This window comes from Rutilus rutilus, assembly GCF_951802725.1.
Source record: "Rutilus rutilus genome assembly, chromosome: 4".
Taxonomy (NCBI): Eukaryota; Metazoa; Chordata; class Actinopteri; order Cypriniformes; family Leuciscidae; genus Rutilus; species Rutilus rutilus.
In genome coordinates this window covers 1,137,813-1,162,017 of record NC_140212.1, presented here as the reverse complement: position 1 = coordinate 1,162,017, position 24,205 = coordinate 1,137,813, and the positions used below count along the sequence as shown (strand labels likewise).

Here is a 24,205-nt window from a genome sequence, read left to right as displayed (position 1 = left end):
TCTGCTGTAACATTTTAAACGAAAGAATGTGAAGAATGTGCTTAAATTATATTATAAAAGTTAATTATTGATAAAATCTAGTAAATTAGAGGTAAATAAAATAAAGAACAAAATATATAAAAAATTAAATGATATATCATGTAAGCTTTCTGGACAAAAAAGTGATTAAGTATAATTTTTAGTGCTTCGGAAAGATTTGTTAGGGGAGGAGAGGACGAGGTTATGGTGGTATTAATTATGAGATAAAAATGCTGAGATTGAAATAATGAATTTTTTTTAGTGACATTATTACTATTTTGATCCCATACATATGACTTAGCATGACATAATTTCAACTTTTTTATATTATGGTTTACAAAAGCACAAACACGTGTTTTTTCTTCTTGTGTGGCGAAGGTGGACTTCTATACTTATAAGAATTTATTCAGTAAATGTTTTTCTATCATATTTTATGCCGTTTTTTTAACAATACAAAAATGTATCCACCTCAAATTTCAGTAATTTTTATGCACATCTTGGTATTTCCATCTAGCATTAAATTGTATATGAATATGTGGATGGAAACTTCCTAGCAACGCCCTAGTAACCAAACTTAGCAAATCAGCAACAGACAAACACAATTTTTTTTTTTTGTCTTACCTAATGATGCCTTTTGGCACGATGTTGAAGATGATGTGACGGTCTGTATTAATATAATCTTTCAAACATTCTATCCTTACGCATTACCTGCATCTCTACTGGACTGACTAAAAGCGTCCAGCTCCGTCTCTTATCAAACACACCTGAAGTTCTTCATCTGAACACCCTACAGCAGAAGCCTTTGAGATACGCAATAATAAAAGCACAATATACACATGCTGTTTTAATTACAACACCTGACCCTCAGCCAACCAGAGCTATATTTACAAATTTTCTGATAAAATACATAATGGAATAACGTCCAAATTAACCAAATGCGGTTACGTAATCTCATATTATACTTCTAATGGTCTGCTGTGTCTTTCTTTAAAGTTCATTAGTAACTGGCTTGCTGATTACTCTTTTGCATGGTGACACTTTCATTGCAATTCCTCTCTCTCATTAGTGTGATGAGGCTGGCAAAAAACAATGACACCATGATCTTACAACTGCAACTGCATTTTAAAATTACCATAAGTTAATAATCAGCATAACATGTAAAAGCATCTTTGTATTGAATTGACACACTAGAACAGGGTGATTTTCTCCACTTTTTATTCGTCTGTATGTGAAAAGCAAGAACACACACTCTAAAAGAAAGTGTTTGGTCTCTTGGTGGTGAAGCGGGGCTTGTGCTGGCGGCGCAGGACCCTGTGGGGGAGAGGGAACTTGATCTTGGAGTCCTGTGGAAACAAGACACAATATAGTCAAGCATTCATTCATTTTAGAGCCATTTTAAACCCAAACTCATTTAATTAATATTCTAATTTGAGTGTTCATCAGGAGACTTGTCGCATTTGAACCACGAATACACAAAATATGAATGGATCTGAGGAGTTTTGTGGTTGAAATAAAAAAATCCTTCTCTCGCGGCTCAATTTGCCCCCCTTAGGAATGAATGCGAGGAATGCTTCAGTACACACAGAAAAACCTAAAAATGCTCAAAATGATTTATGTCTACATGTGTATCTGAACACATACTGAAGAGAAACTGGCTTTAGGACCCAGCGGAACAGCTCATATAGAGCTTTAAGGCCATCTTGAGTCATGAAATATCATATATTTGTTCCACTAGAGGTCTTCAAAGTCTCCCAGTGTAAGATATTTTGAGCTGAATTAGTTATTTTGAATTTAAGTTGAAAGAATGTGAGGAATGTGCTTTAAATTATTTGTTGATCAAATCTAGTAATTTAAAGGTAAATAAAAAATATAGCATTAAAATGAAAATAAAATAAGCTTATAAAGTATAAATTAGGGCGTCGGGTCATTTTGACCCGCGAGGGAAAGATGTAATAAAGTGCGAGGGAAGGATGAGGGACGTGTGCTAAAGCTGGCTAAAAGCTAATTCTGCGGTCAGGAGACTCACGTGGAACTGCTTGATGGCGGGTCTGCGGCATTTGTTGGCGGCGATGACCTGCACCTTCATGATCTGGATGGAGTGAGCGCGGGCACGATGCCTGGCTCCCATGTCACGATCTGAAGCACAAACACACATCAGTACAGGGAACACACACACACACGAGAAATAATCATGTCGCACCTTGAATTCACTTTCAGTGGCACGTTTTACAGCCTAAGAAAGGCGACAAGGTTCGGTTTTTCTTTGCGCACACATAGCAAGGGCATTAACACTGGGGGGAAATGACCTTTGGGTTTGCGTGCGGGTCGAACACGAGTGTTCTCTAGGAAACTCACAGCACTGAGTGACGGCTCCAGATGTGGACAGGTCTCGGTACTCGCGGTACATGTTGTGTGTCCCGCTGCGAGAGTCGTAACGCAGCCAGATGCCGAAGTTCTTCACCTTCAGAGGAGACTTCTCATAGACCTGTGCACGAACAGAAGACGGTTACACATTAAAGGCTGATGACTAGAACCATAAAGACAGCTCTCCATATTAAAGAATGGCAGAGTTCACACGATAACGATAAAGATATATCATTGGGATCACTGACGAACGATAACACTGACAGCCAATCAGAATCCACTCGAATTTAAAACGACATTGTGGAGAAGTTAATCTCAGAGGTCCAGAAAAATCCACCGTTTGACAAGTCAAACCCCTTTCAAGGATATGTTTATAAAAAAAAAAAATGGCTATATGGAAAGCAATCGGTCATACCCTTGGAATAAATGGTTTGAAGTATTGATGAGATCATTATGAAGGCTAGCAAATAGTGTAACGATGACCTCAAGTATCCAGCACTAGTTTCGACAACTTTGAAGCTTTTATTTTACTACTTTCTCATTTTGTGTTCCAAATTTGTAACAAACCAGTCAAATTGCTTTGTGATATATGTGTGTATTTATTTATAGGGTATAGAGCTAGGAAGTGGATCAACATTCGAGATGCCTATGATCCATTTTCGCTACTTTGAATAAAAGTGTGCTTAGAATAAAAAGACGTTATCGTTCGTTGGTGTGGACGCTAATATAGTTATCGTTATAGGTGTGAACGGGCCGTAAGCCTCAGAAACAGAGCTTATAGACGTCTCGATTAGACAGCGTTCGCACCAGGCCACAGTAGACGGTCTCTCCGTTGGCTTTCTTCATCTTCCTCAGCTGGGAGACGAAGTACCAGAAGCGAGACTTGGCCACCACATGGTTCGGGGCGAAGATCCTCATGCGGTACAGGGGGGGTGTGGGGTTCTTAGCGGAGGGCAACAGACGCCCAACAACCTTGTACTCCCGAAGCTGCAGAAACAAGAGAAAGACGGTCAGAGATACACACTTTAGCTCATAATCTCACCTGAACACCAAGATGTTGGTGTCTATGGCATTGATATCATTACTCTAGCACGTTAACCTGTTTAAAAGACAAACCAGACCCGGTTTAAACCCTAAATTAGGCTGGTTTTAACTGGTGACTAGCTAAGAAAGTGGCCAAAACCCCTCTAAGACAGCATGTTTTAGCTGTTTTTTCCAGCAGGGTTGCAATCATTGCCCTAGCATGTTAACCCGTTTAAAGCCGACCAAACCCTGTTTAAACACTAAATTAGGCTGGACAAGCTGGTTTTAACTGGTCTCCCAGCTTGAATAGCCCAAAAAAGTGGCCAAAATCAGCTAAACAGTTTTATGTTTTTTTCCCAGCAGGGTTGCAATCATTGCCGTAACTTAGTATGTTAACCCGTTTACAACCCCCCAAAATGTAACATCTTTAAACTATATTTACCTAAGATTGATACACATTTGATTGAAAGCGCGCAAATGTATTCATCATCATAACCGTTAAACAATCCTGACACTTCGCGGCCTAAACACACTGATCTCGAATAATGCTCAGAAAACAAGCCACCGAGAACACAATCTCACTGATACACTCTGTAATACAAGAATCAATCACTGAGAGTGTGTTAGAGAGCTAATCAACGCAATATCGTGAGGTTTTGTGTGTGTGTGTGATCACCGATCAGCACATGGAGCGATTCTCCGGCCGCCATGTTTCTCTCTTCGCTACAATCAACACGTCAAAGCAAATAAAACGCTTTAAACTTGAACATGTGTCGTGTTAAATCGCTGTTATGGATAAATGAGTGTCTTATAGGTGTTTTCGGATGATAATTGTGCGATTTAAGCGACTGTGAAATGATTAAATAAGGATTTTACGTACTGTGCCAGACGCCTTCATGGTGTCTCTCGCCGACGGCCACTGTGAAAGAGGAAGCAGCAGGGCGGGGAATGCTGACGTCAATCCTCTTCCGAGAGGCGGGGCTTGCTGGAGCTGCTCTTATTGGTGAGTCACAGCGATCAATCACGGCTGTATTTTTATATACGTGATTTCAATGACTAAATATTTTAAATAATATTTCAATAGCAAATATGTCAATGCCCTTCAAATAGAACTAGAAATTAGAACAAAGAAAATTACAGTTATTACATTTTAGGCGTGATCCTAAAATGGCGTGATCCATTTTAGGCGTGAGAAACACCCCAGCACTCCCCCCTCTCACCATCATGAACAGCACTGTGGAAGCAGTGGAGTCATTCAGGTTCCTGGGCTCTACCATCTCCCAGGACCTGAAGTGGGCAAATCACATTGACTCCATTGTGAAAAAGGCCCAGCAGAGACTGTACTTCCTTCGCCAGCTGAAGAAGTTCAATCTGCCACAGGAGCTGCTGATCCAGTTCTACTCAGCCGTCATTGAGTCTGTCTTAAGCACTTCCATCACTGTCTGGTTTGGTTCAGCTACCAAATCGGACATCAGGAGACTACAACGGACAGTCCGGACTGCAGAGAGGATTATTGGTGCCCCCCTGCCAACCCTCCAGGACCTGTACTCTTCCAGAGTGAGGAAGAGAGCAGGTAAAATCATCACAGACTCCACTCACCCTGGACACCCCCTGTTTGAACTGTTACCGTCAGGACGGCGACACAGATCACTGGCCACAAGAACTTCCAGGCACAGGAACAGTTTCTTTCCACAGGCCATTTCCCTTCTGAACACTTAACATGCCCCCCAAAGCATATGCCTGTAAGTGCAATACTCCCACTGTCTAGTGCAATAAACTCAGGTGATATTTATATCTATATTATTCATACTACTCAAAATACTGTAAATATGTTTATAATCTGTAACATGCGCTAGACTCCCACTGTCTAGTGTAATATTCTCTAATTCAGGTGATATTTATATTATTCATACTACTCAAAATACTGTAAATATGTTCATAATCTGTAAATGTTTATTCAGACTAAACCCAACTGTGACCCTACTTTTTTACTTTTATACTATTTTTATTTATTTTTTATATATTTTCATTCTTAGAATTTGTATTACTGTGTTCTTGTTGTATTTGTATTTGTATATGTGCACTGGAAGCTTCAGTACCAAGAAAAATTCCTTGTGGGTGCAAGCACACTTGGCAATAAAGCTCTTTCTGATTCTGATCCTCCGTCGTGACGTGAACGGTGCGTCATTTCCATGACAACCGCTGAGGCTTCGATTGACAAAACAAGGAAACATGGATGATGATCAGAGTGCAGAAGAGGTAAAGACGATAAAAAAAATAAAATATGTTTGCTTTAAACACTCGTAAATTACTTATAATTCGTTTATTCTTTGCTGTTGCAATTAAGCTAGTCGCTAACAGCTGCTAACCGATTAACCTGCACACACTATACAGTAGATTTCAGTGTTTTCGCTGTTTGTTCAACAGTTCAGAAGCTTTAAACAGAGTCTCTCTCTCTCTCTGTTTATTCCTGTCTTCCTCTAGACCGCCTTCGTGGTGGAAGAAGTGAGCGCCATCATTAAAGAGGTGTGTGTGTGTGTGTGTGTGTGTGTAAGAGAGAGAGAGAGAGAGAGAGAGAGAGTGAGTGAGTGAGTGTGTGTGTGTGTGTGTGTGTGAGAGAGAGAGAGAGAGAGAGAGAGAGTGAGTGTGTGTGTGTGTGTGTGTGTGTGTGTGTGTGTGTGTGTGTGTGTGTGTGTGAGAGAGAGAGAGAGAGAGAGTGAGTGTGTGTGTGTGTGTGTGTGTGTGTGTGTGTGTGTGTGTGTGTGTAAGAGAGAGAGAGAGAGAGAGAGAGAGAGTGAGTGAGTGAGTGTGTGTGTGTGTGTGTGTGTGAGAGAGAGAGAGAGAGTGAGTGAGTGTGTGTGTGTAAGAGAGAGAGAGAGAGAGAGAGAGAGAGAGAGAGAGAGAGAGTGTGTGTGTGTAAGAGAGAGAGAGAGAGTGAGTGTGTGTGTGTGTGTCTGTGTGTGTGAGAGAGAGAGAGAGAGTGAGTGTGTAAGTGTGTTAAGTAGTACATTTAGATTTAAGTTATGTTGTAATATTTTATTATTTTGATGTCTTTTACAAGCTTTGGCAATATTGTAATATGTACAGTCATGCCAATAAAGCAATTTTGAATTGAATTGAATTGAATTGAGTGTGTGTGTGTAAGAGAGAGAGAGAGAGAGAGAGAGTGAGTGAGTGAGTGAGTGAGTGAGTGAGTGTGTGTGTGTGTGTGTGTGTGTGTGTGTGTGTGTGTGTGTGTGTGAGAGAGAGAGAGAGAGTGAGTGAGTGAGTGAGTGAGTGTGTGTGTGTGTGTGTGTACAATTTGTACATAGTGTGTCATAACTCTGATGATGGACAGCATGATTTCTGACGCTGGTGTATTTCTGCACGTGTGTGTTTGCTGTGTGTGTGTGTGTGTGTGTGTGTGTGTGTGTTCAGTCTCTGGAGTCAGTGATTGGTCGCAGCAGTTTCGAGCACAAGCGTGTGTGTCAGTGGACGTCCAGTGTCGTGGAGCAGAGTCTCTCTCAACTCAGCAAACTGGCCAAGCCCTTCAAATACATTGGTGAGCAGAACATCTGTGTGTCAGGAGAACATCTGTGTGTCAGGAGAACATCTGTGTGTCAGCAGAACATCTGTGTGTCAGCAGAACATCTGTGTGTCAGGAGAACATCTGTGTGTCAGGAGAACATCTGTGTGTCAGGAGAACATCTGTGTGTCAGGAGAACATCTGTGTGTCAGCAGAACATCTGTGTGTCAGGAGAACATCTGGAGAACCTCTCTTCACTGATCCTCTTCTCTTCTCTCCTCAGTCACATGCATCATCATGCAGAAGAACGGCGCTGGTCTTCAGTCGGCCTCCTCCTGCTTCTGGGACAGCACTACTGACGGTACGACTCCAGCATAATATATATATATATATATGTGTGACATAATATACACCTGTTTTTATTTAAACATCATTTTTTTGGACTGTTCTAAAGCATAAAAATACCATGTTTGCAGATATTTAAGAAATACCAAATAACCCTACTTTAAAGTTTTAGAGGTATAATGTTAAAGTCTCCCTGCAGTCCATCATTATATCCCCTAAGACTCATCTTTGATCACCAAATTGACATATTTAAGCATTTTTTCCTTTTAAAATATCTTGACTGTAACTCGACACCCTTGCCTCATTTAGTATTCGCGGTTCTATGAATATGCAAATGAGCCCCGCCTCCACTCACTCACTCAGCTCACTCGATCCACTGGTTGACGATCACACGTTGATCTGATTGGTTACAAGGTAGTTTGTGACGTCAGAAACACCAGCGATTTCAAAGCGTGTGTTTGAGACTGTCTTTGGTTCACTGCAGTTTTAAGGAGGAAATACTCAGCAATGGTGTCGACTTATGAATTTACACATGCTTTGTCTTAAAGCACATTAATAACACCACATAGACACATAAACAACATTAAAAGCTTGATTTATCACCACAGGGCGACTTTAACATTTTACAGAAGTTTTATTTGACAAAAAACAGCCTAATATTGTCATTACAAAAAACGAATATTTAGTTTTTTTTTGCACTGCACTATTATAGCGTATTACTGACTCTTATTTAATAGTTAACTATCAAACTTTTTGCAATTGTGTTTAAAGCAGAGTAATATTGAATGGCAATGCTCGATACGGTTCCTATGTAATGCTGAACTGCTCTTCTTCAGGCAGCTGCACCGTCAGATGGGAAAATAAGTACTTGTTCTGCATCGTCAGTGTGTTCGGACTCGCCCTGTAAACACCATCGCATCACCTGACGTGTTCGGCTTGCATTAGATGAAGTCAAAATAAGTACAATAAAAGCACACAAGTTCACGTCTTAAAAATCTCTGCAGGTTTTATTCTCTCAGACAGTTTCCACAAACTTCTCTGGCTTGAGCGTCTGGACTGAGGAGTGATCTTGTGCACACACTGAAGGCACAGACTGGACCTGCTGACCCTGACCGTGTTACACTAATGAATCAGTGCATCAAACGTCAACCACCTTTTTAAACTCAAGTAAATGTTTATCTGTGAAGCGAAACATTTCTGCACCGTTACAGGCGGATCCTCCACCCAAACATCATTACAGCTCCAATCCAATGAACAAACACTTACACAGGTCTGACGGATAAACAACTGAGGAAACCGAATGATTTCATTAAGTGATTGACACCCACAAAATAATAAATACAGGCACAAAGAAAAAGGAATGTGAGAAAAGAAGGCTTGTGGAATGTGAAACGAAAAGGAAAGAACACAAGGCTTGATTTCTTTATCAAAAAAAAGAAAAAAAGATATTCACATGAGCACATGAGATCTGGATATTGGCTCAAACGAGCCAGAAAACATCAGAAAACGTCACATGACACGCACAGGTCACTTCACTCCAAAATGCAAAAAAATAAAAATATGCATTGGGTAGAAATTGTTTGGACCTTAATCATTTTTATCGTTGCATTATTTTCATGAGTTAAACATGTAAGTGCACTGCAAGAAATCAGCAGGAACTAAATATTACTTGTAAAATTAAACATTAGGGGTTGCAAGCGCACATCAAGGCATTTGTGTAAAAAAAAAACGGAACTTTTTTTTTTGTTGCTTTTTTTCCCCCGTCAAGAAAAAATACATTCATTCTTTCTTTTTCTCTTTTTAGTTTATAAGTGAAATATAATCTGGCCATTTTTTCACGTAAGTCACCCTGAATAGTGGTTCAACAGTATTGAGATCAGATGTATAATTGATATTTGCACGCTGCCTTTCACTGACACTCACTGAGGCTAAAGACAGACGGGTCTCATCATCATCATCATCATCATCATCATCAGGGCGGCTGGAGCTGCTTCTTCCACTGGAGTTACATTCAAAAACATCACTTTACCTCTAAAAATATATAGGCCTGTATATGTACACAGTATATAATGAGACTGGCGTCAATTCAACAACAAGTCTATATACAACCCTCAGACACACAGAGCGATCCGGAGTCACACCAGATTCAGACACACAGGAGCGATCCGGAGTCACACCAGATTCAGTCGGTTTCGCTCTCGTCCTGGTATTTGGCGGTGGCTTTGATGGCGCGGCCATTTTGAAGAGGCATTTCTTCATAATCGCTCCTACACACACACACACACACACACACACACACAAAGTCTCACAATAAGAAGAGCTTGATCTGAAAGGATCGTTTTAAACCGGTTTACAGTCAAACCAAACATTATTCAGACACCAGATATCATTTTTACTAGTTCACTATAGTTCATTATGTAAGTGAGGAGAGCATAATAAAGTAAACTGTGACATATTACACACAAACATTCTTCATACCAGTAACATTTATACAAATTTGGGACCAAAACTGATTCAGACACTTTGAGCTGATCATGTTTTGCTGAAGTGTGTTTTCTTTAATTGCTAATGCTCTTTTTACACACAGACTGAACACAATGAAGCATTGCTTGGTGATTGGTTGAGCTAAACTGGTATTATCTAATTTAACAGCTGACAGATATTCAACATAATTCATGTGTGAGACAGTCTAACAGAAGGACGGACAAAACCAGTCAAATATCAACTGAGTTCTGCTCATATTTTAGTACCATTTTCTAAACTAGCGAATAAACTGTGATAATGTGAGAGATGTTGAAGGCGTCTGAATACATCATGGTTTGACTGTGGATCTGACGCAGGGAACGTACCCGTAAATGACTTCGTCGTCCGAGTCATTGAGCATGGAGAAAGCAGGATTGTCTTTCAGTTGGGAATCTGGGAAAGGGAAAACATTTCCATGACAAAGGAGTCAGTGATGAAGGAGTCAGTGTGAAATAACACTCGATGTTGAAGTGCAGGTCAGCTCACCGTAAAGAGCGTTTTTGGAGGGCGAGTAGACGAACGCTAATGTGTAGAGATAGAAGTTCAGGAGGCCGTAGAAGGACAGAAACTCGGCCGGTGGAGAAAAACATTCAGGAAAACTTCAGATGAGTTGCTTTTTTATTAATACTTACATCATTTTATAGTCATTTCTAAAGTGCCTCATTTTACTTTTTCAAACAGTCCCTGAAATCGAGCGGTTTGTGAATGTAAAAGCTCTGCAAAGTTTCAAAGATCAAATAAAGTCTCCTAAAAGAAAGAAGCGATTCTGATCTGCTGAAACGAGTCAGTGATTCCAGTCTCACATGTAACTAATTTGCATAATGCCCGCCTCTGGTCCTGATTGGCTGAGCAGCATCTCTTAGCCCCGCCCTCAAACACTGTAGTGTATCTGAGACTGGAAGAGTTTGGCTCGTGTTGTTCATGTGGAGAAGACGCTGTTTTCTGAGATTGATACGGTAAACCCCACGCCATCGTTACTGTTCGTATCACTGAGATCAAGAGCTGAGAGTCAGATATGATAATGAGCGTTTGCTTTCTGACCAATCACAGCAGGGCAGCTCTCAGAGAGGCGGAGCTTAGAGACTGAAGCGTTTCAGAGACGGAGAGAAAATGAGGTGATGCTGCAATGGAGATTATGAGGAAATTAAAGTGTTTTTTAATCTTGGATGCATGCGAGTCTTTTGTAAGAGACTCCTAAACTAAAATTAGCACTTTACAATAGCATAATAGGGCACTTTAAACATCATTAAAGAGGGGATGATCTCGCACGATCCTGCAATGAAAGGATATAATTCTGGTAGTGGGTGGAAAGTTCGGCAACAAAGTTGTCTTGCAAGGCCTTGGATCCGAATCTCAGGTACAGTATAACCACACTGAAGAAAGAGGAACAGGGAATTACAACACATGACCATCTCAATGTCATTTACATCTCCTGCATATGCATAAATGATCACATGACTAGATTTGCCCAGAATATAGCATGTACATTAAACTGACACAAACACACGACTCTGCGATGCTGTTTGCGAATGCTCGTTGGAACGATGGTTTCAGGAAACACCGACTCTGATGATACGCCGAACTATGATAACGACAGAACTTGCGAATATGGGGAAATAATCAACATTCAAGCAGAAAACCTGTTCTAGTCGAGCCTAGACTTTGCAGGATAAGTCGTCTTTAAATAGCAGGATGAGTGTGTATTACCTGATCACCAGCACCACCAGCGTCAGCGCTGTCAGGAACTTCAGCCGCAGATCTGAGCACATGGGACAAGAACCCGGCATGTTAATGCTTGATGAGCCGTGCTGTGTGGAACTCATCACAAGTAACTTGAGTTATGTAATCAGATTACTTTTTCAAGTAACTAGTAAAGTAATGCATTACTTTTTCAATTTACAACAAAATATCTAAGTTACTTTTTCACCTTTATTGACTGACAGCTCTCCTGTCCTCATGTTGAGAGAACATTTTTGTGTGTGTGTGTGTGAGAGAGAGAGAAAGAGAGTTTGTGTGTGTGTGTGAGAGTGAGTGAGAGAGAGAGAGAGAGAGAGAGAGAGAGAGAGAGAGAGAGAGTGTGTGTGTGTGTGTGTGTGTGTGTGTGTGTGTGTGTGTATGATGGTTATTATAGTTCTAGACTAAATGTGATCATGCTTTTACTCGTCTCACTCGCACGAAAACATTCAGTATTCCTCAAAATGAATAAAAACAGTAAAATGCAATCTCAGAATTTTACACACAACTTTTATAATGAACTATATTAAATGACACAAAAATACTTTATGTATTTAATCTCACTTTATTAACTGACCTTCAATGATCTAATTCAGCCGTACTAATAAGTTTATACTAATAATTTAGAAATGAGTGTTGAACTCCTCCTGTCTCCTATTGTTCTTTAATCCAGAATAACAGAAGCTGAAAGGGTTAAATCTGCATTTCCTTCATCCTGAGGATTATTCATCTCACTGTCGCTGTGAAACTGCCTTTACATTTACCAAAAATAAATCTTTTTTTGTTGTTATTAAAAAAAATACCAAACAAGCAAGCCGAGCCCAGGGGAGAAAGAGTAACGCAAAAGTTACGTAACGCATTACATTTCATAAGAAGTAACTAAGTAACTCAATACTGTAATGCATTACTTTTAAAAGCAACACGGCTCAGGTGTTCCTCGTGTCAGGAGTGTGTGTTACCTGTGTACGGCATGTTCTTCAGCTCAGAGCAGGCGCGCACCACCAGAAACACCAGGTACAGGACATACACACACACCACCAGCAGGAAGAAGATCTTCATGCCCTGCAGCAAACACACACGCAAATCACATTTCTCCGTCACACTTTACAATGAGGTTCACTGTTCATTCTTAGTTCATGTAAACTAACATTTACTATTTCAACATTTACTATTTTGTTATTAAAATCAAAGGTTGTATTTTTTAACTAACAAACAAAATATGAATAAATACTGTAACAAATGTATTGCTCATGGTTAGTTCATGTTAGTTAATACAGTAAGTAATGTTTACTAATGAACCTTATTGTAAAGTGTTACTTCAAGTCAGCATGAAATCAAAATTGACAATTCTTATTGTTTTATGGAATATCGCAGTGTTTATTCTAAATGATTTATCGGTGCACATCGTGTTAATAATCTTGAATCAGAATAAGTTCCTCTTACAGCATCTCTTCTCTTCTCTGATGATGTGGGCGGGGCTATAACCTGTCACTCACATGAGATCAGCCAATAGCAAACCACAACCATCCAATCAATTCCACACGGACAAAATCAAGCCCCGCCCACATTTGAGGAGAACAGACCAGCGCAACTTCCCTTTCATGCTGACTTTAATAACATAAGTCGTGTTTATCACGCTGTCACGATATTAACTGCATTAATAAACACACATTTGTATTTGTGTGAATGAGAGAGAAATGTTTATTTCTACATTAGTTCAGGCTTGGTGTTCATAATGCGTGTCGTTTATAACGAATGCCACTATATTTTTCATTTCTGTTCTTAGATCTGTTAAACGCAAAATGATTTTTTGTGGAGTGACAGGAACTAAAATAAATTTTTATAGTGTTTATAATGTTAACATCTCGGTTTATTTAGCAGTATTTCACATCAGTTCTAAATGTAATAATAAAACGTGACTTTTTTTTTTCTCTCAACAATGCAATTTGACTAATGTGATGAAATTAAGTATTAACTTATTGAAGTATTGAGGTGTTGGACCGACAGAAACTCACCTGGAAGTTCTGGATGTCCACTTTGTACTGATACGTGGGATCCTGAAGCTCATTCACCCTAATAACAACAACAAAAATGATGATAATCCCATGATGCATTAGCAGTTACACTAACCAAGAGCCGCGCGTTTCTTACGTTTGCCAGATTCCCAGCGTGACGGCCGATAACCACAACAGCCCTACGATGATCAGCTTGGGCAGGTAAAACGTCAGGAACTTCCTCTCGCCCTGAAGATGAAACATCAGAACACATTTAGATGTTGTGTGAAGGAATTCAGAATTTGTGCTCCTCAAAATCAACATGAAACCACATTCTCAGAGCCGGAATGACTGTGGGGAGAGTCATGACATTATGATTGAAGACTTCAGATGCCAAACATGATTTATTGTTGCTCATGAATATCTGTGAGTGTGAGGAACGCACCTGCACTCGGATGCCGTGATACACACACAGCCAGAACAGCAGGAGCGCACACAGAAACACAGCCTGGAAGAAGGCGTCCAGCGTTCCCGGAAACCAGCTGTTCACCAGGAACGACAGCGGGAAGAAGGGATCTGCAGCATGGAGGAATACAACATCAGTCAATGAGACGTGTGTGAGTGTGTGTATGTGTGTGTGTGTGAATGCTTGTGTATGTGTGAGTGCGAGTGTGAGTGAGTGCGTCCAGAAATCATTCTAATATGATGATTTGATGCTCAACATTTATGATTATTATCAGTGTTGAAACTGTGACATTTTATTTCTCAGGATTCTTTGATGAACAGAAAGTTCAAAAGAACAGCATTTATTTGAGTCTTTTGTTACATTATAAATGTCTTGATGAAAAAGAAACACTTCACAGACTCCAAACGTCTAAGCATCAGTGTGTCTCACCGTTGTAGAGCAGCAGCAGAGGAAGGAGGATCGACATCCACTTCTGCTCGATGCCCCAGTCCCGCATGGAGAACTTCCTCAGCGAGTGAGCAAACATACACTACACACAACAAGAAAGACCTCAGACACACACACACACACACGGCGCACTCGTGCTACGATCAGTGCAACACGCAATATGGAGGAATAAGCCCCGCCTTCTAAACACAACAGCCAATCGCTGATTAGTAAAGTCATCGCATCACTGCAGCTGTTTAGAATCAACATTAATGAGACATTTCAAATATTGGTGATTTCAAATATTACATTTAATGGTAGTAGGGATGCACCGATAGGAAAACTCTGGCCGATACCGATAATTCTTTATATTTGAAAGCCGATAACCGATATATTGGCCCGATAAATCTAAATCCAAATTTTTATATGATTTTTGAGAGCCTGATTATAAAAACAAAAGTCTCACTATTAAAATCCACATCCCAAACACACAATTATAAAGATGTTCTCGTTATAATTTTATGTAGCCGATATGACAGACTTGCGCTGAACCGTATTTTCCTTTTTTGAGTGATTCCAATCATATTTCAATTCAAATCCATCATGCTGAACAGTGCGCATCTGAAGCGTCTCAGCTGAAGGAAATAAAACATTATTTATCGGCTTCAATACATCAGCCAAATATTCTTATCGGGCCGATAACGATAACATTGAAAACTAGATAAAAAAAGTTTGTTGGCAAACTTTAAGTTGGCTTGAAAAAGCCTAGCCAGAACGTTTGAAGGGAATACAGTCCATCAGAAAGATAGATAGGTTAGAAAGAAAGAAAGATTAGTTAGAAAGATAGATAGAAAGAAAGATTAGTTAGAAAGAAAGAAAGATTAGTTAGAAAGAAAGATAGATAGATTAGTTAGAAAGAGATAGAGATAGAACATTCTGCAATGAAAGTCGATTGGATTTTCCCAAGTTTTAGTCGTCATTTTTAGGAAAACCGTAAGTTGGATCAGTTAGAAAAGATATAGCAGCTCGAGTCAGAACGGTCTGAAGGTCTGAGCCGAGTTTGGAGTATGTAGAGTTAAAGCTCTAGGAGGAGTTAGAGCCAGAAAATGTAGGGTCAGAAGAATAATAATAAGTTTAAATACAATATCAGTAAGTTGGCTTTCTCAACACAACTTAATGAACATATATCATGTATCCCTAGTGAACAGCTTAGGAGAATTTGATGTTTGACTGAAACAGCTGGCGAGTCACATGACTTAATCAAACGATCATAAGCGTGTGATTTGCAGAGGTTTTGGAGCTGTAACTCACAGTCACTATGAAGGTCATCACAACAAACACGAACCGGAACCAAATCTCCACCTGAGAGAACGTGGTGTTGTACATCTTAAACTGGTAAAGAACAAGAGAAACGGGCGTCAGAACTATTGAAAACATTTCAACTTAAAAAAAAGTGCATGCATGCGTTTACATCTGTAGCTAAACACTTCATATAATGCATGATGACCAATAACACCAATGAAACGATTAATAATAGGAGTCTAAGAGTTTGAGAGCATTGTGGGACTTTTCTGAAGGTCTTCTTCTAGGTTTTTGGTCTCGCAAGTTTCATTACCGGATTCATTTTTTTTAAAGAATCTCTTGAATGATTCAGTGACTTGCTCGTATCACTTGTTTCACTACTGGATGAATCAGCGTTTTTAAACAAATCTCATGAATGAATAATTCAATTAATCACTCGTAAATTCTTCACTTGTTTCATTACTGGATGAATCTGTGTTTTTAAACGAATCTCTTGAATGATTCAATGACTCACTTGCAAAGATTTCACTTGTTTCATTACTGGATGAATCTGAGATTTTGAACGAATCTCTTGAATGATTCAATGACTCACTTGCAAAGATTTCACTTGTTTCATTACTGGATGAATCTGAGATTTTGAACGAATCTCTTGAATGATTCAATGACTCGCTTGCAAAGATTTCACTTGTTTCATTTACTAGATGAATCTGAAATTTTGAACGAATCTCTTGAATGATTCAATGACCCACTTGTAAATATTTCACTTGTTTAATATTACTAGTTGAATTGTGTTTTTGAACGAATCTCTTGAATGATTCAATGACCCACTTGTAAATATTTAACTTGTTTAATATTACTAGTTGAATTGTGTTTTTGAACGAATCTCTTGAATGATTCAATGACCCACTTGTAAATATTTCACTTGTTTAATATTACTAGTTGAATTGTGTTTTTGAACGAATCTCTTGAATGATTCAATGACTCACTTGCAAAGATTTCATTTGTTTCATTTACTAAATCTTTTTTTTTTTTTTTTACGAATCTCTTGAATGATTCAATGACTCACTCATAAATATTTCACTTGTTTCATTACTGGATGAATCAACGTTTTTGAACAAATCTCATGAATAAATGATTGAATGGGTGCAAATACCCTTTCGTTTTGTCTGTGAAACACGATTAATGATGTGAACTTACTACAAAAGTGACATTTTTGATATTGTCCTTCAGGTCCTGCTGGAGGTTCCTGAAGCTGACGTTGATCTTGTACTGAGTGTAGTTCAGGTAACCCAGATGCAACACGATAATCTCATCACACGCCTGCTGATGCTGAAAGACCATCACACACACACACACACACACACACACACACACACACACACACACACACACACACACACAGACTCATGAAGATCGGAATGAACCCATGAAGATCACACACACACGCGAGGATCAGGACTCACCGCGGCGCACCGAAGGCTTCTGTTTTTGTTGTGCACGTTGTCGCTGATGCGCATCACACTGGCGTCCTCCATCACGCCCTGCAGCTCCACGTTCATCCCGAACTCCCTCCAACTCAAATCTACATCTGAACACATTTCATTAGAGCTGCACGACTCCGGACCAACAGAGAATCAGGATTTTACTTTAAAGATCGCGATTCTGAATACACACCTAAACAATAACATGTCATTTACTAGACTAGATTTTACTGTGGATGAGCTGTGAGTGTGTGTGGATGAGCTGTAAGTGTGTGTGGATCAGCTTTAAGTGTGTGTGGATGAGCTGTGAGTGTGTGTGGATGAGCTGTGAGTGTGTGTGTGGATCAGCTTTAAGTGTGTGTGGATGAGCTGTAAGTGTGTGTGGATGAGCTGTGAGTGTGTGTGGATGAGCTGTGAGTGTGTGTGGATGAGCTGTGAGTGTGTGTGGATGAGCTGTGAGTGTGTGTGGATGAGCTGTGAGTGTGTGTGGATGAGCTGTAAGTGTGTGTGGATGAGCTGTGAGTGTGTGTGATGAGCTGTGAGTGTGTGTGGATGAGCTGTGAGTGTGTGTGGATGAGCTGTGAGTGTGTGTGGATGAGCTGTGAGTGTGTGTGGATGAGCTGTAAGTGTGTGTGGATGAGCTGTGAGTGTGTGTGATGAGCTGTGAGTGTGTGTGGATGAGCTGTGAGTGTGTGTGGATGAGCTGTGAGTGTGTGTGGATGAGCTGTGAGTGTGTGTGGATGAGCTGTAAGTGTGTGTGGATGAGCTGTGAGTGTGTGTGATGAGCTGTGAGTGTGTGTGGATGAGCTGTGAGTGTGTGTGATGAGCTGTGAGTGTGTGTGGATGAGCTGTGAGTGTGTGTGGACAAAAAGTTAACTGAGGCCGTCTATTTAAATCAGTCTATAAAAAAAATCAGGTTGAATGAATGATTCAATGACTAACTCTTAGACACTTCACATGTTTTATTGTGGATGAATCCACGTTTTTGAACAAACTCTTGAATGAATGATTCAATGACTCACTCATAAAGACTTCACTTGTTTCATTACTGGATGAATCAATGTTTTTCAATGAATCTCTTGAATGAATGATTCAATGATTCACTCGTAAAGACTTCACTTGTTTCATTACTGGATGAATTAACGTTTTTCAATGAATCTCTTGAATTAATGATTCAATGACTCACTCGTAAAGACTTCACTTGTTTCATTACTGAATGAATCAGTGTTTTTCAATGAATCTCTTGAATGAATGATTCAATGACTCACTCGTAAAGACTTCACTTGTTTCATTACTGAATGAATTAACGTTTTGCAATAAATCTTTTGAATGAATGATTCAATGACTCACTCATATAGACTTCACTTGTTTCATTACTGGATGAATCAGTGTTTTTCAATGAATCTCTTGAATGAATGATTCAATGACTCACTCGTAAAGACTTCACTTGTTTCATTACTGGATGAATCAGCGTTTTTCAATGAATCTCAATGAATCTCTGGAATTAATGATTCAATGACTCACTCATAAAGACTTCACTTGTTTCATTACTGGATGAATCAACGTTTTTCAATAAATCTTTTGAATGAATGATTCAATGACTCACTCGTAAAGACTTCACTTGTTTCATTACTGAATGAATCAACGTTTTTCAATAAATCTTTTGAATGAATGATTCAATGACTCACTCATATAGACTTCACTTGTTTCATTACTGGATGAATCAGTGTTTTTCAATGAATCTCTTGAATGAATGATTCAATGACTCACTCGTAAAGACTTCACTTGTTTCATTACTGGATGAATCAGCGTTTTTCAATTAATCTCTTGAATTAATGATTCAATGACTCACTACAAAATTGAGCATGCGCGAAGGCTAGGCATACCGGATAACGCCAGTCTCCGACAAATTCGACAAAAACTGTGGTAATGACAAATAAGATTCTGATCTAGCATGAAATTTGTTTAAAGCCTGAGGTTCGTCGTATATTATGCCCCCAAAGAAGAAAAAAGCACAAACAAAGCACGGAGAAGTGGACCTCGCTCAGCAGGTGATCGCTACAGACATGACAGCTAAAGAGGCTAACATGGAAGAATTAACCTCTCTGATTCGCAGGATAATGCGAGAGGAACTTGAAGAGGCGATTAATAGACTACAACCGCAGCTTAATGCTGTTAAGGAGCAGGTGCTTGGTTGTGCTACAAAAATTGGTGAAATAGAGGCTTCTTTGTGTAGCTTCGAAAGTCGTATAACCAAACTGGAGGCTGTAAATGAAAGTTTACGTAAAGACAATGATGAACTTAAGGTGAAATTTGAGCGCTTGGAGAGTCACAGTCGTAAATACAATGTCCGTGTTATGGGCCTGACTTCTGATGTTGAGAAGGGAAATCCTACAAGTTATATGTCTCAACTGCTAAAAGAGTTGTTCAGTGAAAAGCTCCAGCTCGAGCCAGGGGTGGAGGTTGCGCATCGTGTTGGATCTAAGAGTAAATCTGGACAACGGGTAATGATTGTAAGATTGCAGAGGCTGGGGGTGAGAGATGAGATTGTGCGGATTGCGAAAGAAGAAAAGGTGCTAGAGGTTCGCGGAATGAAACTTCGCTTCTTTCCAGATATTTCAATGGAGATGGCCAAAATACGGGCGAGTTTTCGGGATGTGAGGAAGAAACTATGGAATGCGGGAGTTAAGCATGGTATAATTCACCCTGCCACCTTGATTCTGACTTTCAGAGGAGATACGAAGAAGTTTTCTAACCATCAAGCTGCTGAGACATTTTTTAAGACGGTCATAGAGCCTGAGCTGGACAAACAAGAGATGGAAGAGGCTCGATAAGAGGTAGCAGGAAGAATTTTGAGACTGTAGAATGGAATGTTTCATAATAACCAAATGATCATAAGTTCATGTATTCGTTACCGCAGAGTAATGTGAAAATAATTTATTTATGTCTGGAGATGGCGAGGCTGCCAATTGGTTCTCTTATGTTGACAAGTGGGGTGTGCATGAGTGTGGGTGTCTGTGTGTGTGTGTGTGTGTGTGTTTGTATGTTGTTTTGGTGGTTTGTTTTTATGTGGGTTTATCTGTATGCTTTTTTGTTAGATGTTATTCACGGTTGTTGTACAGCTTTACTATTGACAGATGTTCATTCAGATACAATGGTTTATGGTAAAAGATAGATTAATTAATAAAGGGTTACGTATAGCACATTTAAATGTCTGTAGTCTGAGAAATAAGGTTCAGGATATATCGGAAACTCTAACAAACAATAATTTGCATATTCTGGCAATATCAGAAACACATTTAGATATAAATATGGACAATTCATTATTGCATATAAATAAGTACAATCTGTATAGATATGATAGAAATGCATATGGTGGTGGGGTTGCAATTTACGTTCAAAATCAAATACCTGTAAAAATTAGAAATGATTTTGGTTTTGCGGGTGTAGAGGCATTGTGGTTACAAGTACAGTTACCACATCTTCGGCCTGTTCTAATTGGTGTTTGTTATCGACCACCAAATGTACCTATAGTTTATTTAGATAAGATTTGTACTATGTTAGACAGGGTTTGTGACACAAAATATGAAATATATTTTTTAGGAGATTTGAATATTGATTGGCATTTGAATAATTGTTCGTTAAAAAATAAGTTGCTTTCATTAACAGATATCTGTAATTTATCACAAGTTGTTAAAAAATCAACTAGAGTTTCTTCTAGATCTGATGGCACAAAAATAGCTACATGTATTGATCTTATTTTTACTAATGCCGCTGACTTATGTTCAAGAGCTATTTCTGTGCCGGTAGGTTTTAGTGATCACAATCTAGTTTCAATTAGTAGGAAAACAAAGGTTCCCAAATCAGGGCAGAAAATGATTGTTAAAAGGATATTTAAACATTTTAATGAAAACGAATATTGTGAAGAAGTCAGAAATGTTGATTGGTCAAGGATATTAGTTGAAGATGATCCTGATAGAGCCTTAGAGGCTTTTACTAGCTTAATAATGCCAATCATGGATAAATATGCGCCATTGAAACGAATAACTGTGAGAACCATTGCTGCCCCTTGGGTAGATTTGGAACTTAAGGAGCAAATAAAGTTGAGAAATGATTTAAAGGCAGAAGCAATCATATCAAGTAACAGTATCCTGTGGAATAAGTATAGGAAATTAAGAAATTATGTTACTAAACTAAACAGAACAAAAAAAAGAAATTATTATGAAATTAAGATTAAAGAGGTAAAATCTGATAGTAATAAAATTTGGAGTATGCTGAATACAATAATGGGGAGAAAAGCTGAAATAGTGCCATCTTTTATTGAAGTTGACGGATTATTTTTGTTTAAACCCAGTGATATTGCAAATCATTTAAGTTCTTATTTTAAGAATAAAGTTTCAACTTTAAGACAAGGCATGAATCTGAAACAAAAAAGTTATTTAAATAATACAACAATATGTAATAAAATAATGGGGAATAAAGCATGCAAATTTGACTTTGAAAGAGTAAGTATTACTACAGTTGAGAATTTATTAAAAGTAATGAAAGAGAAACCATCTGGTGCTGATAACCTTGATGCAAAATTATTGAAATTAGTTGCGGATGTGATTGCTATGCCTATAAGTCATATAATAAATCTAAGTTTTGAGAAGGGCATTTGTCCTACTAGTTGGAAAGTCGCTAAAATTATGCCACTTATAAAGAATAATAAGGAATCACTGTCAGGAAAAAATAGTAGACCAATTAGTATTTTACCTATTCTGAGTAAGATTACAGAAAAAATTGTTTATGACCAGGTCAGTATGTATTTTAGTATAAATGATTTAAATTCTGTTTATCAGCATGCATATAGGAAGGAACATTCGACAACAACAGCTTTGGCTCAGATAACTGAAGACTGGATAAAAGATATTGAAAATAAAAAGATTGTCGGAACAGTATTGTTAGATCTGAGTGCTGCTTTTGATGTACTTGATCATGAAATTTTGTTGCATAAGTTAATCTGTTATGGTTTTGAAAAATCTGCTATTGAATGGATTAAAAGTTATCTTGCCAATAGGGAATTTACTGTAATATTTAATGGGAGTAATTCTGATATACAGACTCTTGATTGTGGTGTGCCACAAGGGAGTTGCCTTGGGCCACTTTTATTTTCTATTTTTACAAATGATTTGCCTTTTGTTTTAGAGAATTCCACCATGGCCCTATATGCAGACGATTCCACAATTTATACGTCCGCGCAAACCCTTGTTGAACTTAATTCAATTTTACAAGTTGAACTGAAGCTAATTGAAAATTGGATTGGGGACAATAAAATGGTGATTAATGCAGAGAAAAGTAAATGTATGGTGTTGGGATCCAAGTATTTGTTAAAAGATTCGCCTGTGTTGAGTCTGACTGTGGGGGGTATTGTAATAGAACAGGTTACTGAGGTAAAGCTACTCGGTGTGACTGTTGACAGTTTGTTAAATTGGAATAGTCATATAAATCAAATATTATTGAAAATGGGCAGGAGTCTGGCAGTTGTTAAGCATTGCAGAAAATTTATTCCAAATCGAGTGATGAAAATATTAGTAGAATCATTAGTTTTATCACATTTATATTATTGTTCAATTATTTGGTCAAGTACAACTGAAATGAATTTAAGTAAATTGCAAGTTGCTCAAAATAAAGCAGCTCGGGTAGTTTTAAGTTGCCCTTTCAGGACTAGTGTTAGGGAATTGAATACTAGGTTAGCTTGGCTAAGTGTAAAAAGTAGGATTAATTATTGTATTGTTATTTTTGTAAGAAAAATGATTGTTGCAAAAATGCCAGAAATATTATACAGCAGACTGTCTTTTTTTAGTGTTGTGCATCAATATTCCACTCGTCAGTCAACAGAGAGTCGCTTTTTGTTACCTCCATGTCGAACTAACCTTATGCAAAGGACAGTGCTGTATAGAGCAATGGTGGCATGGAATTCTCTTCCGCAGTTTTTGATTTTGGGAATGAATGCAATGACTTTTCGTAAAAGATTGAGACTTTATTTATTTACATTAGAATAATTTTTTTTTTTTTTTTTTTATTATTATTATTATTATTATTATTATTTTTTTTTATTATTTATTTTTTTTTTTTTATATGAATGTTTAAAGAGAGGGAAAACATTTGTGAAAAGTTATGAACCCTATAGTAGTAAGCTATAACTGTGTATTATCATAATGATAATGTAGAGCTGTTGTTTTTGTTGTTTTTATTGTTTTTAGTTTAGTACGTTCGTTGTATTGCTATGTATGAATGTGTGCACTCCATTTTTTGTCTGTATAATGTATTGTTTTATGCTATAAAATATATATATTTTTGTTGAAGTCTATAGACCCCAGGAAGAATAGCTACTGCTCTTGCAGCAGCTAATGGGGATCTAAATAAACTAAACTAAACTAAACTCACTCGTAAAGACTTCACTTGTTTCATTACTGAATGAATCAACGTTTTGCAATGAATCTTTTGAATGAATGATTCAATGACTCACTCATATAGACTTCACTTGTTTCATTACTGGATGAATCAGTGTTTTTCAATGAATCTCTTGAATGAATGATTCAATGACTCACTCGTAAAGACTTCACTTGTTTCATTACTGGATGAATCAGTGTTTTTGAACGAATGTCATGAATGAATGATTCAGTGACACACATTTAACAGTCACTTGTCTCCACCTACTGGTGTAACGATGTAATCGATACAATCTTTATCTGAAGCGTCACGTTACTTTCAAAAGTGATTTACTCTATTTTGATCACTACCTTAGACATCAGTGTATATATCTGAACTATAATCTCTAAACTTGTAAACTATAAACTTAAAGTCAAATTTATTTATATAACCCTTTTTATAATATACAATATGTGACCCTGAAACACAAAATCAGTCTCAAGTCGCACGGGTATACTATTTGTGGCAATAGCCAACAATACATTGTTCGGGTCAAAATTATCGATTTTTCTTTTATGCCAAAAATCATGAGGATATTCAGTAAAGATCA

The 24,205-nt window shown here is 38.2% G+C and overlaps 3 protein-coding genes across 6 annotated transcripts in view; 1 reads left to right on the top strand and 2 right to left on the bottom strand.

Annotated features, from left to right (window-relative positions):
• Window positions 1-1,216: 1,216 nt before the first annotated feature.
• rpl18a (ribosomal protein L18a) lies at window positions 1,217-4,793 on the bottom strand. The gene is made up of 5 exons (XM_084408164.1): window positions 4,286-4,793; window positions 3,190-3,369; window positions 2,374-2,503; window positions 2,045-2,154; window positions 1,217-1,361 (listed from the first exon to the last, which is right to left on the bottom strand). Exons 1-5 carry the CDS (start codon window positions 4,301-4,303, stop codon window positions 1,269-1,271), a joined length of 531 nt encoding a protein of 176 aa, XP_084264290.1. The 5' UTR covers window positions 4,304-4,793; the 3' UTR covers window positions 1,217-1,268.
• On the top strand, window positions 4,639-8,828 carry dynlt1b (dynein light chain Tctex-type 1b). Of its 3 annotated transcripts, none has more exons than XM_084408166.1 (6): window positions 4,639-5,187; window positions 5,496-5,664; window positions 5,890-5,931; window positions 6,823-6,946; window positions 7,194-7,271; window positions 8,092-8,828. In XM_084408166.1, exons 2-6 carry the CDS (start codon window positions 5,638-5,640, stop codon window positions 8,160-8,162), a joined length of 342 nt encoding a protein of 113 aa, XP_084264292.1. In that variant the 5' UTR covers window positions 4,639-5,187; window positions 5,496-5,637; the 3' UTR covers window positions 8,163-8,828. The 3 variants fall into 3 exon arrangements, with proteins under 3 accessions (XP_084264292.1, XP_084264291.1, XP_084264293.1); XM_084408165.1 differs by having other exon boundaries at window positions 4,642-5,147; XM_084408167.1 differs by having other exon boundaries at window positions 4,663-5,147; window positions 5,633-5,664; window positions 8,092-8,232.
• The window catches only part of tmem181 (transmembrane protein 181), a 21,173-nt gene continuing 5,203 nt past the window's right edge, over window positions 8,236-24,205 (bottom strand). For both annotated transcript variants that reach the window (XM_084408162.1, XM_084408163.1), the window contains exons 5-17: window positions 17,164-17,288; window positions 16,898-17,029; window positions 15,710-15,790; window positions 14,402-14,501; window positions 13,952-14,082; window positions 13,664-13,755; window positions 13,528-13,585; window positions 12,472-12,574; window positions 11,486-11,537; window positions 11,069-11,151; window positions 10,265-10,354; window positions 10,105-10,171; window positions 8,236-9,522 (exon numbers count right to left, since the gene is read on the bottom strand). In XM_084408162.1, the coding sequence (XP_084264288.1) occupies window positions 9,438-9,522; window positions 10,105-10,171; window positions 10,265-10,354; window positions 11,069-11,151; window positions 11,486-11,537; window positions 12,472-12,574; window positions 13,528-13,585; window positions 13,664-13,755; window positions 13,952-14,082; window positions 14,402-14,501; window positions 15,710-15,790; window positions 16,898-17,029; window positions 17,164-17,288 (1,199 nt within the window). In that variant the 3' untranslated portion in view covers window positions 8,236-9,437. The remainder of the gene's footprint in view (window positions 9,523-10,104; window positions 10,172-10,264; window positions 10,355-11,068; window positions 11,152-11,485; window positions 11,538-12,471; window positions 12,575-13,527; window positions 13,586-13,663; window positions 13,756-13,951; window positions 14,083-14,401; window positions 14,502-15,709; window positions 15,791-16,897; window positions 17,030-17,163; window positions 17,289-24,205) is intronic.

Excerpts from the sequence above, each read along its gene's own strand:
- dynlt1b (XM_084408166.1), top strand. The coding sequence starts at position 5,638 with ATGGATGATGATCAGAGTGCAGAAGAG. Across the intron at positions 5,665-5,889 it reads ATGATCAGAGTGCAGAAGAG|ACCGCCTTCGTGGTGGAAGA; the intron begins GTAAAGACGATA and ends GTCTTCCTCTAG. Across the intron at positions 5,932-6,822 it reads TGAGCGCCATCATTAAAGAG|TCTCTGGAGTCAGTGATTGG; the intron begins GTGTGTGTGTGT and ends GTGTGTGTTCAG.
- rpl18a (XM_084408164.1), bottom strand. Across the intron at positions 2,504-3,189 it reads AGACCGTCTACTGTGGCCTG|GTCTATGAGAAGTCTCCTCT; the intron begins GTGCGAACGCTG and ends GTTCGTGCACAG. Across the intron at positions 2,155-2,373 it reads TGGAGCCGTCACTCAGTGCT|ATCGTGACATGGGAGCCAGG; the intron begins GTGAGTTTCCTA and ends TTTGTGCTTCAG.